The sequence below is a fragment of the Phyllostomus discolor genome, chromosome 4 (genome assembly GCF_004126475.2).
Source record: "Phyllostomus discolor isolate MPI-MPIP mPhyDis1 chromosome 4, mPhyDis1.pri.v3, whole genome shotgun sequence".
Taxonomy (NCBI): Eukaryota; Metazoa; Chordata; class Mammalia; order Chiroptera; family Phyllostomidae; genus Phyllostomus; species Phyllostomus discolor.
In genome coordinates, this window is record NC_040906.2 from 114,463,449 (window position 1) to 114,479,877 (window position 16,429).

The following is a 16,429-nucleotide window of genomic DNA, read 5'->3' on the forward strand; positions in this document are numbered from 1 at the left end:
AGCCAGGGCATCAACATATTTTTTTTAAGTGACATTTTCCAAGCCTCAGTAGGTACAGCATTAGTGGGGGCTAAGGTAGAGGGGTGCCCCAGCACTGAAACTGCCCCTCCCCTCCTCCCTGCCCTCCTCCAGAGCCAACCTCCCTGCTCCCACCAGCCCTTCTGAGGCACCTCAGTAAGTTCTGATCCCAGCTCTCCTCTCCCCACCTTTGCCCTCTGCCCAATACCCTCCCTACACCTCTGATCCTCCTCTCCTTTTCCCTCCAGCACCCACACAACCTCCCAGGGTGGAAACGCATCTCTGACCTACTAGTTAGAGGTGGGTGTAAGGCTTATGGGGTCCAGTGGGATACAGGACCATGGTCAGGATCAGAAGGACCCTCTGATTTTGTCAACTACCTCCAGCCCGTCCTTCTGGGGGAGAAGGGTAGCACCGGGACCCAGGCAGTGAGAGACGGTGTGCAGAGAGAGAGGAACAAGAGTGGGCAGCCTTGAGTTGACCAAAGTTTCCTCCCTGCACTTCTCAGCTTCTCCCCTGCCTGCCCACCCACCTGAATGGGGGGAGGAAGGAAGCTAGGCAAGGAGGAGCCAAGACCACCTCTGTTTCCGGTGGCTGCCTTAGCGGGCAGAGCTGAGGCCTCTCTGGGCCCAGAGACCTTGCATGCACCTGGTGGGGATGGGAGTGCTCTTCTGGCTCCACCTCACTCCTCTACTCCCATGGACGTGTCACCCTGCACCTCCCACGCACCTCCCCCTTTCTCGAAGGAGGCCTTTGTCATTCTCAGTTCCTCCTTCTCAGAGGTGCTGGGGGAGTCCTGATGAATCAGGTCTGTTTCCCAGGGACCACATCATTCCTTAGCCCCTTACCCCACCCAAGAGCTCCAGGAATCGGGCAGCTTGGCTGGGAGGGTCTTTCCTCCAACTGACACTGCTAAGAGCCCTCCATCAGGCTGCACAAGCCCTCGACTTGAGGTGAGGAGCTGGGAGAGGACGGAAAAGAGAGTCAGGACAGAGAGTCAGGACAGGAGGGCTGGGGCAGGGAGAAGTGGCTGTGCAGCCAGAGGGCCCACCAGGAGGCAAGCTCCTGTGTGGGCACACTGCAGGCCGCCCACGCCCAGCCCTGCAGGGGCCCCGACCTGAGGCCCCGTATTCCAGGCTCCTGCCCCAGGAGGCAGGGAAAAGGAGGGCTCTCGGGAAATCTCTGTGACCTGCTGACCTGCTGTCCACCGCACCAGGCACAGAGCAGGAGGACTCTGTCCTCCTCTCCCACATGTGACCCTGGGTCTGGCTTCCCTGTCACCCGCACTGGGCCATATAAACAGCTCCCCACGAAGAAGCAAGAAGGGAAACTGATAGATTTCCTACTTGAAGAACCAATTCTTATGTATGATAAAAGATGCTATACACTATGTTTTGAAAAGGGACAGTGTAGAAAAATGGCACATGTTCTACAAAGATTCATATCCAGAATGTATAAAGAGCTTGTAACATCTATGAGAAAGGACAAGTCAATGGAAGAAACAGACAAGGATAAAAACTGCAAAATCCAAGGAAACACCGTGGGGAAATTCATCTACAGAAGACAGGACCAATGTTATCAGTCTCTGGGAAAATGCAAAGGGAAGCAACGGGAGGGATCATTTTCACCCATTAAATTAATAAAAACTTGAAGGGTGGTCATCTCCAGTGGCAATAAAGTTTTGAGAAACTTGGCAGTCTCAAAAGCTGTTGGTGGGAATACAAATTAGTGTATTCTTTTAAGGAATCAGTTCGTTCAGATTTGTCAAAATATGAAATGTGCGCCCCTTCCTAAAAACGATTCTATCACCTGTGTGTGAGAGGATACGTGCACAAAGAGGTATATCGGAATCACTTGTTGCAACACTTCGCGTAACGGTGAAACTTAGAGATACAGTTCTATGAAGCTGGCCATGTGTAAGAAGGGAACTACGGTCCTGCCTTGGAGGTATTGGAGTTCGGTTCCAGACTTCCACAACAAAGCACATATTGCAATGAAGAAAGTCACATGAATTTTTTGGTTTCCCAGTGCACATAAAAGTTACGTTTACACTATACTGTAGTCTATTAAGTGCATAATAGCTTTATGTCTAAAAAACAGTGTACACACTTTAATTAAGCCCTGACTGGTATGGCTCAGTTGGTTGGGCATCATCCTGCAAAGCAAAAGGTCACTGGTTCAATTCCCGGTCAGGGCACATGTCGGTTGCATGTTTGGTCCCCAGTACAGGCACATGCCGGTGGCTGTTTCTCTCTCACATCGATGTTTCCCTCCCTCTCTTTCTCCCTCTTTTCCTCTCCCTCTAAAAATAAATAAAACAAAATCTTTTTAAAAAACTGTACCTACCTTAATTAAAAAATACTTAGTTGCTAAAACATATTAACTACAACCTTGAGTTTGTTGAAAAAATGGTGTCGATAGACTTGCCAAGGCTGAGTTTCCACAAAACTTCAATCTGTACGAAACACAACATCTGCAAAGCACAACAATGTGAGGCATGCCTCTAACGGAGTGATGCTTACCTCTAGTGGAAGGTACTATGCAGCAGACTGGAAAGAATGGGCCAAGCGGTGCGTGCTGACATGTACAGATCAGACAGTCAAACGTATTTAGTTCCAAATCATCAAGCTGCTGAGTGACACATATCATAGAACTTCCTTAACATAAGTTAAAGCAGAGATAAAGCTATATCCATAGAAACCGTGTGTGTGTGTGTGCGCACCTGTGAGCGGGGGAAAAGCATGTGCAGGGATCACCTGGAAATGCTAGGGATGTGTGACATGGGTGTGAAGGGGACTTTCGCATTTTATTCTGTATTATTTTAATATTTTTATGGTAAATGTATTTGAGCAAAATAAGATGGGAATTTTTGACTGTTGAAGTGAGTGGACAATGAGGAAGTCAGAGGCTAGAGCAACCTGGTTCCTTCCCCCCACCCACCTCCACCCCATTCCAGCCCCAACCCCTGAGGGGACAATAGTGGAGGAGCATGTGTGTATGTGTGTGTGTGTGTCTCCTCCTGACCAAATCCCCTGGTGACGGGAAGTTTCAGTGGCGTCTCTGGAGGCTCATCTTCCATGTGGTGTATTTTCGTTGGCTTCCTAACACTTTAATTACACTTTCGTTCTGTCCCCTCCATCATCCAGTGAGCTCGACACCCCCAACTGCAGCCCCTCTGTGTCCCAGCCCCTAAATTCTTGTTTATCATACAATTCAGCAAGAGGCTTACTTTATGTTCACGTAAAAATCCAGACAGAAATGGTGATAGTGCCTTTTTTCATAATTGTCATAAACTGAAAACAACCCCAAGGTCCTTCAGCTGGAGAACGGGTAAACAAGCTGTGGTGTATCCATACAATGGAGTGTGTACTACTCAGCGACACAGAGAACAGACCACTGATACCCATAACCAACTGACAAATCGCAAATGCATTATGAAAGAAGCCAGATTCAAAAGGCTGATCATACTTCAGTTAAAAAAGAAAAGAAAAACTCCACATACCATGTGATCCCATATCTACGACATCCTGGAATAGGCTGAACTATTGGGGCAGAAACCACTCACTGAGGGAACTGGGGGCAGGGGGGTAGTGAAAAGACTGTTCTACGCCTGGGTTGTGTTTCGGGTTTCATGACTTAATTTGTCAGAACTCATAGAACTGTACATTACGTATGTAAGCCACACAAAAACAAAAACAGAGACCTCCGTCCCCTACCAGAGGGGCCTGCTCACGGCAGCCTCTCTGTTTACTGCCTGACCTGGACCTGGAGGTCACCGAAGCCAGAGCTTTCCCTGCTCCCTTCTTCCACCTTCATTCCTCCTGTCTTGCTCCTCCCTGTCTCCTCCTCTTCTTTAGCAGTGGGAAGCTTCTTTCAAACAGAACCTTACCTGTGCCCTGGGCACACACCTGTTGGAGAGGCGCAGCTCCTGATGAGGAAGGGTAAGGGCCCTCTCTCAACAGACCTTTACACCCATGTCTTCATTCTGTAGAGGAAGACACGGAGGCCCCCAAAAGGAAAGGGGTCCTCCTATTGCAGCAATGCTCTGCAATCCCAACCTTCCTACCAGGTGGCTTTCAGAGACCACTCAGGGCCAGCCGAGAGGGGCCTTTGGGGTGAATGGCTAACCAACCCAGAGCCTTCTAACTCTGCAGTCTGGTCATGGTGTAACAAAACAGAAACAGATTTGGGGGGAAATGTGTCCTTTCCAACTACCTGCCCACTCTGCCCCTCTCCCTGGTTTCACATCAGAAGAGGTACACAGGGTCATGTGTCCAGCAGGAGGGACCGGTGTTGCAGCTGGACCAGGAGCTTTGCCAGATGCAGACACAGCCCTAATGAGGGTTGTCTCTCAGCCTCTCCACAGGCAACTGTCTCTCAAAGACTCCAGGGATCCAGGAATCTCATTTCTGAAATGTATCTCACAGATATGCACATGTGAAAGACATGTAAGCTGTTTATCACAACACCATTTGCAATCCAAAAAATTGAAAACCACCTAAATGTCCAAGCTATTGTACATCCATTCAATGGAATTTCTGCATTTTTACAGGATAAGGAAGATCTCCATGGACTGATATGGACTGATCTCCAACATATTCTGTATTTTGTTAGGTACAAAATTCTGTATATAATATGTTAGCTTTTGTGTTTTAACAATGTGGAAATTAAGGATACACACTCATATACATAAAAAAAAAACCAGCCCTGGCTGGTGTAGCTCAGTGGATTGAGCTCAGGGCTGCGAACCAAAGGGTCACCACTTTGATTCCCGGTCAGGGCACATGCCTGGGTTGTAGGCCAGGTCCCTAGTGGGGGACACATGAGAGGCAACCGCACACTGATGTTTCTCTCCCTCTCTTGCTCCTTCCTTTCCCCTCTCTCTAAAAATAAATAAATAAATAAATAAAATCTTAAAAAAAAAAAAACAAATAATAAACCACTAACAATTGTTAGGGTAGTAGGTGACATGGGCTGTGAAAGAATTCACAAAGAGAAGAGAGTGCAGAGAAGAAAATTTTTATTCACTCTCCAAGAAAGGGGTGGGTGCGGTGGTGTGGAGAGATACACCAGCCTTGAGAGGTGGGGCTTTGAGCTTTTATTGGATTGTAATTGGATTAAAAAAGGTGGGGGTTGCTGCTGAGTGGCCCCTGGGCTGTTGGGGCACTGTAACTCAGGCTGTGATTCATTCCAGTGTTATCTTCTGCCTGTGGCTTCAGGGATCAGTTAGCTCTGTTCTTGCTTCTAGTGATTCCCAGCCCTGGGGACAAGCTCAGAAAAGTAAAACGGCAATCAGTCACAGTTAACAAGGTCGCAGGCCTGTGGGACCAAAGGTGCTGACTTTATCCTTTCAACAATGGCAACTGAGGAACGATGGGAGGTGGGCGAAAGGGGAAAGTTGGGAATAGAGATTTTTCACTTTTAGATACATTTTTGTCCATTTTCAAACCATTCAAAATTAAATTTTTCAAAATTAAATAGATTCATTAGAATCTATTCAAAATTAAATTTGTTTAACAAAGATTGTATGAGAGCTTCCACTTCAGGGAAAACAGAGTAGATGTGTTTCTCCCGATTCTTCTCACGAACTACAACTAACAGTCCTGGGCATTATATACAAAGCAAACGAGGTGACTGAGAAGTCAGGAGAAGAAAGTGACTGGCTGGGGATCTCAGGACCTGAGGAACAACCTGCTGTGAGTTGCCTGGATTTCCTGTTGCCTCTTGCACCCCCGCCTGGACACTGGAGAAACGAGAAATGCCCATCAGCACAGAACAAGCTCTAAGAAACGCCCGCTCTCTCTAGCAGGAGGACCAGGGAAGCGCAGTCTAGCAAAACAGAAAGTTTTAGACGGTAACCTCTCTACTCCCGCTAAACACAGCTGGAAACCTGCGGCCTCACCTCACCAGCAAATGCTGAGTGGAGAGCCTACGCTCCCTCCCTCACCAGGCTGTGAAAAGGGGCCCTCCTCTCACCCAGGGAGGAACAAGGAAAGCCGGAGGGAGGCCAGGGTTTTCCTCCCCTAAGGGCACAATCAGTGGAGACCACGTGGGGAGCTGGGACTCCGCCTCCCCCCACACTGGGAAGATGTCAGAGGAAGACTAGTGAAGCCCAGGACCCTCAGCACCATTCAGTGTTACCAAGGCCACTGGCCCCCAACAGTGGAGTAGAGGCCACTGGGTGGCAGTAATGAGGCACCCCCTTCCCTCCCAAGCAGAAGGTGTCAGCGAAGGCCTCACTGCACCTCACCGAGCAGGTGGAAAGGGGTGACTTCCCCTCATCCAACCCCTCCCAACCAGGATGTCAACAGAGGCCAAGAGGAGAGCCTGGGCCTCCACCTCTGCCTGGCCCCTGCCAGGCCGTAGTAAGGTGGCACCCCACCTTCACCGGGTGTCAGAGGAGTCCTGCTGAAACACAAGGTTTAAATAAGATCCAGAGGCTCTCTGCTCCTCCTGTTGGACAGACAGCAGCCTCCTCCTGCATAGCACCAGCCGCAACCCTGAGTCACGATCAGAGTGAATGGATGTGGCCACATTGGTTTCCCCAGTCACCACCACTGCTTTTAACTCCTGCAAAGTATTGTCGTCATCAATGGCCTCTTCGTTGACCTCAACTACATAGTCTGCATGTTCCAGTATGATTCTATTCATGGCAAGTTCAAAGGCATAGTCAAGGCTGAGAACCAGGAAGCTTGTCATCAATGGAAAGTCCACCTCCATCTTCCGGGAGATCCCACCAACATGAAATGGGGTGATGCTGGTGCTGAGTATGTTGTGGAGTCCACTGGTGTTTTCACCACCATGGAGAAGGCTGGGGCTCACCTGAAGGGTGGAGTCAAGAGGTTTTGTCCTTTCTGCCCCTTCTGAGGATGTCCCTGTGCTTGTGATGGGCGTGAACCATGACAAGTATGACAACTCCATGAAGATTGTCAGCAATGCCCCCCGCACCACCAACTGCTTGGCCTCCTAGGTCAAGGTCACCCATGACAACTTTGGCATCATGGAGGGACTCATGACCATAGTCCATGCATCACTGCCACCCAGAAGACTGTGGATGGCCCCTCTGGGAAGCTGTGGCAGGTGGCTGAGGGGCTGCCCAGCACATCATCCCTGCTTCCACTGGTGCTGCCCAGGCTGTGGGCAAGGTCATTCTTGTTTGCACGACATGTAGAAGCCTCAATCCCTTTACACTGCTTTACCCTCCCCTACTTATAACAAAAGAAAGGTAAGAGCACAAATTAATGAAATTGAAAACAGAAGAACAACGGGGAAAATCAGTGGCTTGAACAAGGAGCTGTTTCTATGAAAAGATCAATAAAACTGACAAACCCCTGGCAATGCTGGCCTAGAAAAAAAGAGTAAAGACACAAATTCCTAAGGTTAGAAACAAAACAGGGGATATTACTACAGTCCCTCCAAACAGCAAAAGGATAATAGGGAGCACTGTAAACAACTCTACAGACAAACCTGACAAGTTAGATGAAATTGACCGATTCCTCAAAAGGCACAAACTACCACAACCTACTCAATGTGAAACAGACCGTTTGAATACCCCTGTAACTATCAGGGAAATTGAACATGTCTCATGCGGTAGGGGTCGCAGGTTGGGTGCCCCCTGTCCTGCTCGGCTCCTCTGGGGCCATATGCAAGCCTCTGTTTCTAGAAGGAAATGGAGCAGGAAGCCATGCCTGAGGGGCTCTGGCTGGGGCTCTGGCTGAGGCCCTGCCGCCTCCCCTCCCACGCCGGGACGCGGCGGGTGTGCAGACCCGCATGTGTGTCCACTGACGGCGCTGTAAGCGTCTCTCCGACTCCAGCTCTGGAGCAAGGGACCCTGGTTCGACCAAAGCCATCGCCTCTGACGTTGTTAAATCTGTCGGTGCACAAAAAGACATGTATGTCAATGCTATGAAAGAGGTTATATTTTGTCTTGGCCAGTACATTATGAATAAATGAGTATATGATGAGAAGCAACAGCATATTGTGTATTGTTCAAATGATCTCCAGGGGATTTGTTTGGAGTCCCAAGTTTCCCTGTAAAAGAATGCTGGAAAGCATATGCCGTGACCTACAGAAACTTGGCAACAGGCAGTCAGCAGGAGCCATCAGATTCGGGCGCAGCTGTGAGTGAAAACAGGCGTCACCTCGGAGTCGGGAGCATCAAAAGGACCCTGCGCAAGAACTGCCGGAAGAGAAACCTTCACCTTCAAATTTCGTTTCCAGACCATGTACCTCTCCAGAAGGAGAATGATCAGTGAGACGGAAGAAAACTCGGAGGGATGACCTGGGGAATGTCAAAGGAAGTGCCACAAATCTGATGGTATTTCCTTTCCCTTTGATGAAAGCCTTGCTCCTTGTGTAATAAGGAGCTACACTAGGAAAGAAGTTGCAGCAGTGAGTCGACAGGGACTCCACAATCCAGTAACCTTCTCATTTAAATAAAACACGACTTTTTTTTAGCAAGACTTATTTTTAAAATCTAATTTGGGCAGTTCTAATAAGCTTGCAGATAGAATGCACATGTATGATACACAATTGCTGCTATACTGTACACAATGGTGAATTTCTCTCTCACTCTCTCTCTCCTCTCTCTCTCTTTTTTGAATTTTTATGAGCTAATTTAAGCCAAACTGCTGACATATACCAGGGAGCAAATTTGCAAAGGCTCCTGCTAAATTTTTTTTCAAATAAATTTATATAGATCTTCTCCACCCCATCCCCAGGTTTGAGGTAATTCAGTGGGGTTGCACTAGGGTGTGTTGGTAAAATTAGTACCAATATAAATAGTTACTAATGTTACCCTACATAAATTGGAAAATCTTGTGGGCCACTGCACCAATGTATAATGACAAGAATAGTGAATTCAAGTAAACTAGAGTACAGAATAGTCCGAGAATTGAGATGGTTTTTTTAAATAAGAGAACAAAAATGAAAATTTGATTCAGTTAGATGTTTTAGGATTCTAAGGAAAATTTGTCTTGAATATTTAGAGTAAAAATATATTTTTTTACTATAGTTGAAAGCAAATAAGCTGGCAGAGTCTGAGCTTCACATTTGCCACATGCAGGTCTAGACACCAGGAAGATCTGTTTACTAATGCTGTGAAATATGGCATATTATTTCATGGATGACAAATACCAGTACTTTTTGATTGGTAAAAACTCCAAAGAATTAACCAGAAATAAAATTCTTAAGAGATGTCACCGAAAGAAGTTTTTGCTAACCGGAGTACTTGACAAATGGAACATTTCCGTTCTTGTCATTATACATTGGTCATAGAATGTTTTTAAAATGAGAACATTTGTATGTGCTGTTGCATGCCTCGTGTTCATTGTTCTGGATCTGAGCAATCACTGTTTGATCCTGTAGAAGATATAAGGGGCTGAACCTATTGTGATCATAACTCTATTCTTTCTAAGTATTCTCATTGTTTGTATTGTTTTTGTTTTTCTCTTCCAAGGCAGTGATTTTATGGATACAGATGTGAACACCACAGTTAATACTTAATACAGTTGTTACTTCTGTTGGCCAGTAGATGGCAGGGAGAGAGCAAGTTTACTCAGATCATTTAAGTGTCTTTCCTATGCCAGGTCCCATTTGGCCCTAGAGATCCAGTGGTAGTCAAGGCAGGCATGGCCCCTGCCCTCATGGGGAGACAGACCATCAACGATGAAACATAATTAAAACATTTAGTAAATGCTATGAAAAATACAGGTTCTTTTTATTTCCTTTTTTTAAAAAATTGTATTTATTTTTATTTTTAGAGAGAGGGGAAAGGAGAGAGAGAAAAAAAGAGATGGAGAGAAATATCCAGGCATGCACCCTGACTGGGAAGAGAATGAGCAGTCTTTAATTAGCAGGCCAGCGCTCAATCCACTGAGCCACACCAGCCAGGGCAAAAAATATAGGTTCTTGAAAGCAAATACGTGTGATTTGAAAATTGAATCCAAGAAAACTTGACATGTATACACACAAAAGAGAAATTGTATATATAATTTTTTAAAAGCTCCTGAAAAGAAATCTTCAGGCCCAGTGTTTTCACTTGAGAATTGTACCAATTTTTTCAAGAAAAAATAACACCAATTTTACAAAATCTCTTCTGGAAAATAGAGAAATGAACTCAGAACTACATTGATATCAAAATGAAAGAGTATAAAGAAAGAAAACCTCAGATTGATATCCTTCATAAATATAAACACAAATATTTTTTAATTTAAAGAATGTTTCACTATTCACTTCTTAAAAGATTTTATTTATTTTTAGAGAAGGGAAAGGAGGGAGAAAGAAAGGGAGAAAAGCATCAATGTGTGGTTGCCTCTCACACACCCCCCTACTGGGTACCTGGCCTGCAACCCAGGCCTGTGCCCTAGGCTGGGAATCAAACCGGCGACCTTTGGTTCGCAGGCTGGCACTCAATCCACTGAACCACACCAGTCAGGACAGATGCAGATATCTTAACAAAATGTTATTAAACAGACTTCAGAAATATATAAAATAATTATACAAACCAAGTGAAGTTTATTCCAGAGTTGCAAACATGGTCCAACATTTGAAAATCAGCCAGAAAATTAAGCTGTATGGAAGTCCAACAACCAAGGAGTGAAAGGAGAAACATTCATCCAGACTGGTAGGAGGGGCAGAGACAGGCAGTGGGGCAGAGAGGACGTGCAGCAAGGCAGTAGCTGGTGGACTGGGTGGTCCCACATTTAAATGTGGATAAACCAGGAGGGACAACTGGAGAGTGAGACAGACCATGAAACCCAGGGTTCCAGCGTGCAGAATTTAAAGCCTCAGAACCTCTGGGTGTGAAAACCTATTGGGGTTGCAGCAGCAGAAGAAATTCCCAGTCTCACAGGAGAGTCCATTGGAGGGACTCACAGTGTCCTAGAATGTACACAAGCCCAAACACCCAGGAATCAGCACCAGAAGGGCCCAATTTGCTTGTGGGTAGTGGAGGAAGCAACTGAAAGCCAGTGGAGAGCCAAGCAACAAGAATTGTTCCCTCTCTGACCCCTCCTCCATATGCAGCGCCACAATGAAGTGAAGTGGGTTGCTTGCCCCTCAGAATGTAACAGATGTGCAAAGACACATCTGTTGACCCAAATGAAAGAATAGATCAAAGCTCCAGAAAAAGAACTAAGCAATGAGGAGATAGCCAACCTATCAGATACACAGTTTAAAACACTAGTAATCAGGATGCTCACAGAAATGGTTGAGTATGGTTGCAAATTAAAGGAAGAAGTGAAAGCTATACAAAGTGAAATAAAGTAAAATATACAGGGAACCAACAGTGAAGGGAAGGAAACCAGGACTCAAATTAATGATTTGGAACAAAACGAAGAAATAAACATTCAAACAGAATAGAATGAAGAAACAAGAATTCAAAAAATGATGAGAGGTTTAGGAACTTCTAGGACAACTTCAAATATTCAAACTTCCAAATCACAGGGATGCCAGAAGAGAAGAGGAAGAGCAAGTAATTGAAAACTTCTTTGAAAAAATAATGAAGGTATACTTCCCCAATCTGGTGAAGGAAATAGACTTTCAGGAAGTCCAAGAAATGCAGAGAGTCACAAAGAAGTTGGACCCAAGGAAGCACATACCAAGGTAACATTATGATTACATTACCCAAGATTAAAGATAAGGGGAGAATCTTAAAAGCAGCAAGAGAAAAGGAGACAGTTACCTAGAAAGAAGCTTCCTTAAGACTGTCAGCTGATTTCTCCAAAGAAATCTTGCAGGCAAGAAGGGGCTGGAAAGAAGTATTCAAAGTTATAAAAGGCAAGGACCTACATACAAGATTACTCTATCCAGCAAAGCTTTCATTTAGAATGGAAGGGCAGATAAAGTGCTACCCAGATAAGGTCAAGTTAAAGGGGTTCATCATCACCAAGCCCTTATTATATGAAATGTTAAAAGGATGTATCTAAGAAAAAGAAGAAGATCAAAATTATGAACAATAAAATGACAGCAAACTTAAAACTATCAACAACTGAACCTAAAAAACAAAACAAACTAGGCAAACAACAAGAACAGGAACAGAATCGCAGAAATGGAGATCCCATGGAAGGTTGTCAGCAGGGAGGGAGAAAGGGAAGAATTTGGGGAAAAGGTACAGGGAATAAGAAGCATAATTGGTAGGTACAAAATAGACAGGGGAAGGTTAAGGATGGTATAGGAAATACCAAAGAACTTATATGTATGACCCATGGACATCAGCCAAGGGTGGGGGCAGGAATGCTGGACACAGGATCGGTGCAGGGCAGAGGGGGATAAAGAGGAGAGAAAAGGGGACAACTGTAATGGCACAATCAATAAAATATACTTTAAAAAAAGAATGAATCGGTGTGGTCCACCATTTTAACAGTCTAAAGAAAAAAATCACATGATCGGTTGAGGCATAAAAAGCTTTTGAAATTCAATACCCATTCATGGTACTCTTAAGAAACAAGAAATAGAGGGGGATTTCCTTAAGGTGGTGACGAACATGTAAAAAAAACCCTACAGCTAGCATGCTTAATGGCGAAAGACTGTTTCTGAACAAGATCAGAATAAGGCAAAGGTGTTCGTTTTCACCTCTGCTATGCACATAGTAATGAAAGTTCTAGACAGTGCAATAAGGCAAGAAATGGAAATGAAAGGCATACGGATGAGAGAGAGAGATCCCTATTCACAGATGACAGGATGGTCTATATAAAAAATAAAAACCTAAGAATCTACAAAAACAAGCTCTCAAAGTAATAAGTAATTTCAGCCAGTCACAGGATACAAGATCAACATACAAAGGTCAATTTCATTTTTATATACTAGCAATAAACACGCAGAAATCAATAAAAAACACAAAGACCATTTACAATCACTCACAAAAGATAAAATTCTTAGAAGTACCTCTAACAAAACCGTGTCCAGGAATTGTATACTGAAAGTTACAGAACACTAACAAAATAAATGAGGTGTTCCGAGGTTGGAAGGCACCATAGTGACAATGTCGGTTCTCCCCAAATCATTTACAGGCTTAATGCAACTCCTATCAAGAGCCAGCAAGATGTCTTTTTCTAGATATCGACAATACTCTTCCAAAGGTTATGTGGAAAAGCAAAACAATTAGAAGAGTTAAAACAATTCTGGGAAAAAAATAGAGTGGGAGGCATCATGTTACCCAGTTTCAAGACTTATATAGCTACAGTAATCAAAGCTTCAGAGTATTGGTGGAGGGATCCGCTGAAGGGAATAGAGAGCCCAGAAATAAACTCACACAGGTATGGCCAACTGTTTTTTGACAAACATGCAAAAAGCAATTCATTAGAAGTATAGTCTTTTCAACAAATGATACTGAAGCAGTTGGACATCCATAAGCAAAAAAACGGGGACCTTACAGAAAAATTAACTCAAAATGAAGCACAAATTTACATGTAAAACACAAAACTATAAAAGTTTAGAGGATAACATAGGAGAAAATTTTTGGGACCTAGAGTTTGGTGTAGAGTTCTTAAGACTCATGATACCAAAAGCATAATCCAACCCATTTTTAAAAATCAATAGATGGGCTTCATCAAAATTTGAAACTTTTGCTCTGTGAAAGACCCTGTTAAGAGGATGGTAAGACAAGCTACAGACTGGCAGAAAATATTTGCAAACTGCATATCTGACACAGGACTCATATCTTGAATATATAAAGAAACTCTCAACACTCAACAGTGAAAAAAATAATAATTCAATTTAAGTGGGCATGACATTTCACCAGTGGCAAAGAAACACAGGAAAAGATGTTCAACATCACTAGCCACTAAAGAAATGTAAATTATGAGTACGATGAGATATTACTACCCACCTATTAAAATAGCTAACATTAAAAACAGTGATAAAACCAACTGCTGATGAGGATGCAGAGAAACTGGATTTCTCAAATATTGCTGGTGGGAATATAAATGCTAAACCACTCTGGAAAACAGTTTGTGAAAATTTGAAGAAAGGCAGGCCCTGGTTGGTGTGGTTCAGTGGACTGAGTGCCAGCCTGGGAACCAAAGGGTCACCAGTTCAATTCCCAGTTAGGGCACATGCCTGGGTTACAGGCCAGGTGCCTTGTGAGGAGCGTGCCAGAAGCAACCACACACTGACGTTTCTCTCCTTCTCTTTCTCCTTCTCTTCCCCTAAAAAATAAATAAATAAAACCTTTTTAAAAAGAAATATAAACTTTAAAAAAAATTTTTAATTACATACTGTATAATTCACAACATTCTCAAAATGACAACATAAAAACTTAAAGCACGTTAAGGACTCAGTGATGAAGAATTTGGGGAAGGCAGGTGTGGGTGAGACCATACAGGGGTCGCGGCGGGGGCGGGCGGGCCTTGGTGGTGACGGAATACCGGCTCTGTATCTCAACTGCACTGGCGTTTACACTCCGGGCAAGGGTACCCGGACTTCTCTCTACTACTTTTGAATTTCCTATGAATCTGTAATTATTTAAAAATGTAAAAGACTGTAGAATCATTTTGTGCCTTCTTGAATACACTGGGAGCTCTTCAGGACCAAGCCTGAAGCGAGAGGGAGGCCTTGGGGAGGGTTCTTCGACTCCTCCGCAGGCCTTGTCCGTCAGGAGCTCTTATTAAACGTTTGTTAAGAATAATGATCCTGGTGTTATGGGGACACAGCTCTGGGATGTTCCGTAGCCAAACCTTTCCAAAAATTTCACGTCTCTTTCCCAGGAAACCTGTATGGCCTCTGGGAAGGAGCCTTTGTCCAGGGAATAAAGGTGAAAAGACAAGGCGCGGAGGGCTAAGGAAGCTGGAGGTGGCAGCCATACCCTAGCCCACTAGGGGGCAGCAGAGGATGGAGAACAATTCCCAACTTCGCGCTGGCGGGCCAAGGGGAGGGGCTGCAACTAAGAGTCCGCGGTCGACACAGACCGCTGTAAGTGCAAAACCAGTTTGAACAGTCGCAGACTTCGGTGAAGAGGGAGACCCCCTTCCTCCCCTGCTCTCCTCCCCCACAGAGAGTAAAGAAGGGGAAGAAGCATTGAGGTGGGCCGTGCAGTCATTCCTTGACGTCCCTTTCTTTCGTGCAATCAGAGGTTGCAGGTGCTCCCCACTCAGAGAACTTCACGGTCAGGAACCAGGTTGTTCGACCAGCCCGAACCTCGGAGAGACAGAGACCTCTGACAAACCAGCATCACCACCACCACCACCACCCCTGCTCACCACGTGAGCCCCGCCGCGCATGCAAGCATGCAGGACAGACCAGCTGTTCTTGAAATGATTTCAACCTGAGAATATGGACCCATCTGAAATGGGCTTTAAAGGGAGTAGGAGAAATGACCGTGAAACATTCCCAGAGACAAATTTGGAAGCTTAGCGCTAAAGATATTTTCTAGATGATTCTTCAGGGCTAAAGGGAGAGAGAGCTTTCTAGAATGGAAGTCAATATTTCCCTCTTCAAATGATGGTGTGAAAGTAAGTAAATCACACTCTGCCTCTAACTAGCTATATATGCTTAAGGCAAAACATATTGCCTCTCTTGGCTCCTAGTTCCTTGTCTGTATAGGGAGTTAAATGATCGTTGTCTCGCGGAGTCACTCTAAAGGCTAAAGTAAGTGAAGTACCTTGCTCAGCACCTGGCAGCTGGCAAGCCTTCAGTAAGCCTGTTCCTGAGCCCCTGCGTTCCCTTGTTCGGTTCTGCATCTTATACCGACTTGGCTGCAGTATCTTCCTTGGCCACCGGGAGGCAGTGCGGACCCACGATGCCGGTTGTGCGCGCAACCATATTTCATCTGGGGAAAAGAATCCGAAGCCTGAGTAGCTGATTTGGAGCCGCGGAGGGAGACCAGATCTTAGTTTCTTTAGCCTAGTCGCCCTTCTTCTCTGTCCCCAAAGCCTGGAAAAGGCCCAAGCATAGGCAGGGCAAAGGCAATAGGTGGGGTGAGGAGTCAGGAAGTGGAACAGCTAGAGATCCTCAGGCGGAGGAGTCAAGGAGTCTTCCCCCACAACACAGATTCCTGAGCTGGCAAGTTTAGGGATCCTACTCACTGTCCTATTCTGGACACTTGCCTAAAAATATGGGTGGAAGGGACAAGACTGTTCAAGACATCTCCTGATCCCCTGCTGGGGCAGTCTTGCCTAAACATGCATATTTGACCCTGTGGACTGGGGCACATTTGGAGATCTGGGTTAAGAAACTCAAAAACCTGGAAACCACAACAAATTTGTTAAATTCTCTACCTTTGACTATCATTTTTTAAAACAGATTAAGTTGTTTCAGTTCCTTTTTTAAAGTGCTCTAATGGCTTCCCAATCACACCTAAATACATAATCCAAAACTCCCCACCACCAAGACTGGGCTTGACTTCCATTTCCGCTCCTTCCTCTCCCCTGCCCGCGAGGCTGCTCCCCAGGCGCTTCTCACATCACCGCTGCAC

At 45.1% G+C, this 16,429-nt stretch overlaps 1 protein-coding gene across 1 annotated transcript in view; it reads left to right on the forward strand.

Annotated features, from left to right (window-relative positions):
• Window positions 1-2,532: 2,532 nt before the first annotated feature.
• LOC118499944 (glyceraldehyde-3-phosphate dehydrogenase-like) overlaps window positions 2,533-16,429 on the forward strand; it is a 65,580-nt gene continuing 51,683 nt past the window's right edge. Inside the window, 4 exon segments of the mRNA XM_036022591.1 lie at window positions 2,533-2,588; window positions 6,597-6,861; window positions 6,863-7,043; window positions 7,046-7,185. Of these exon segments, the coding sequence (XP_035878484.1) occupies window positions 2,533-2,588; window positions 6,597-6,861; window positions 6,863-7,043; window positions 7,046-7,185 (642 nt within the window).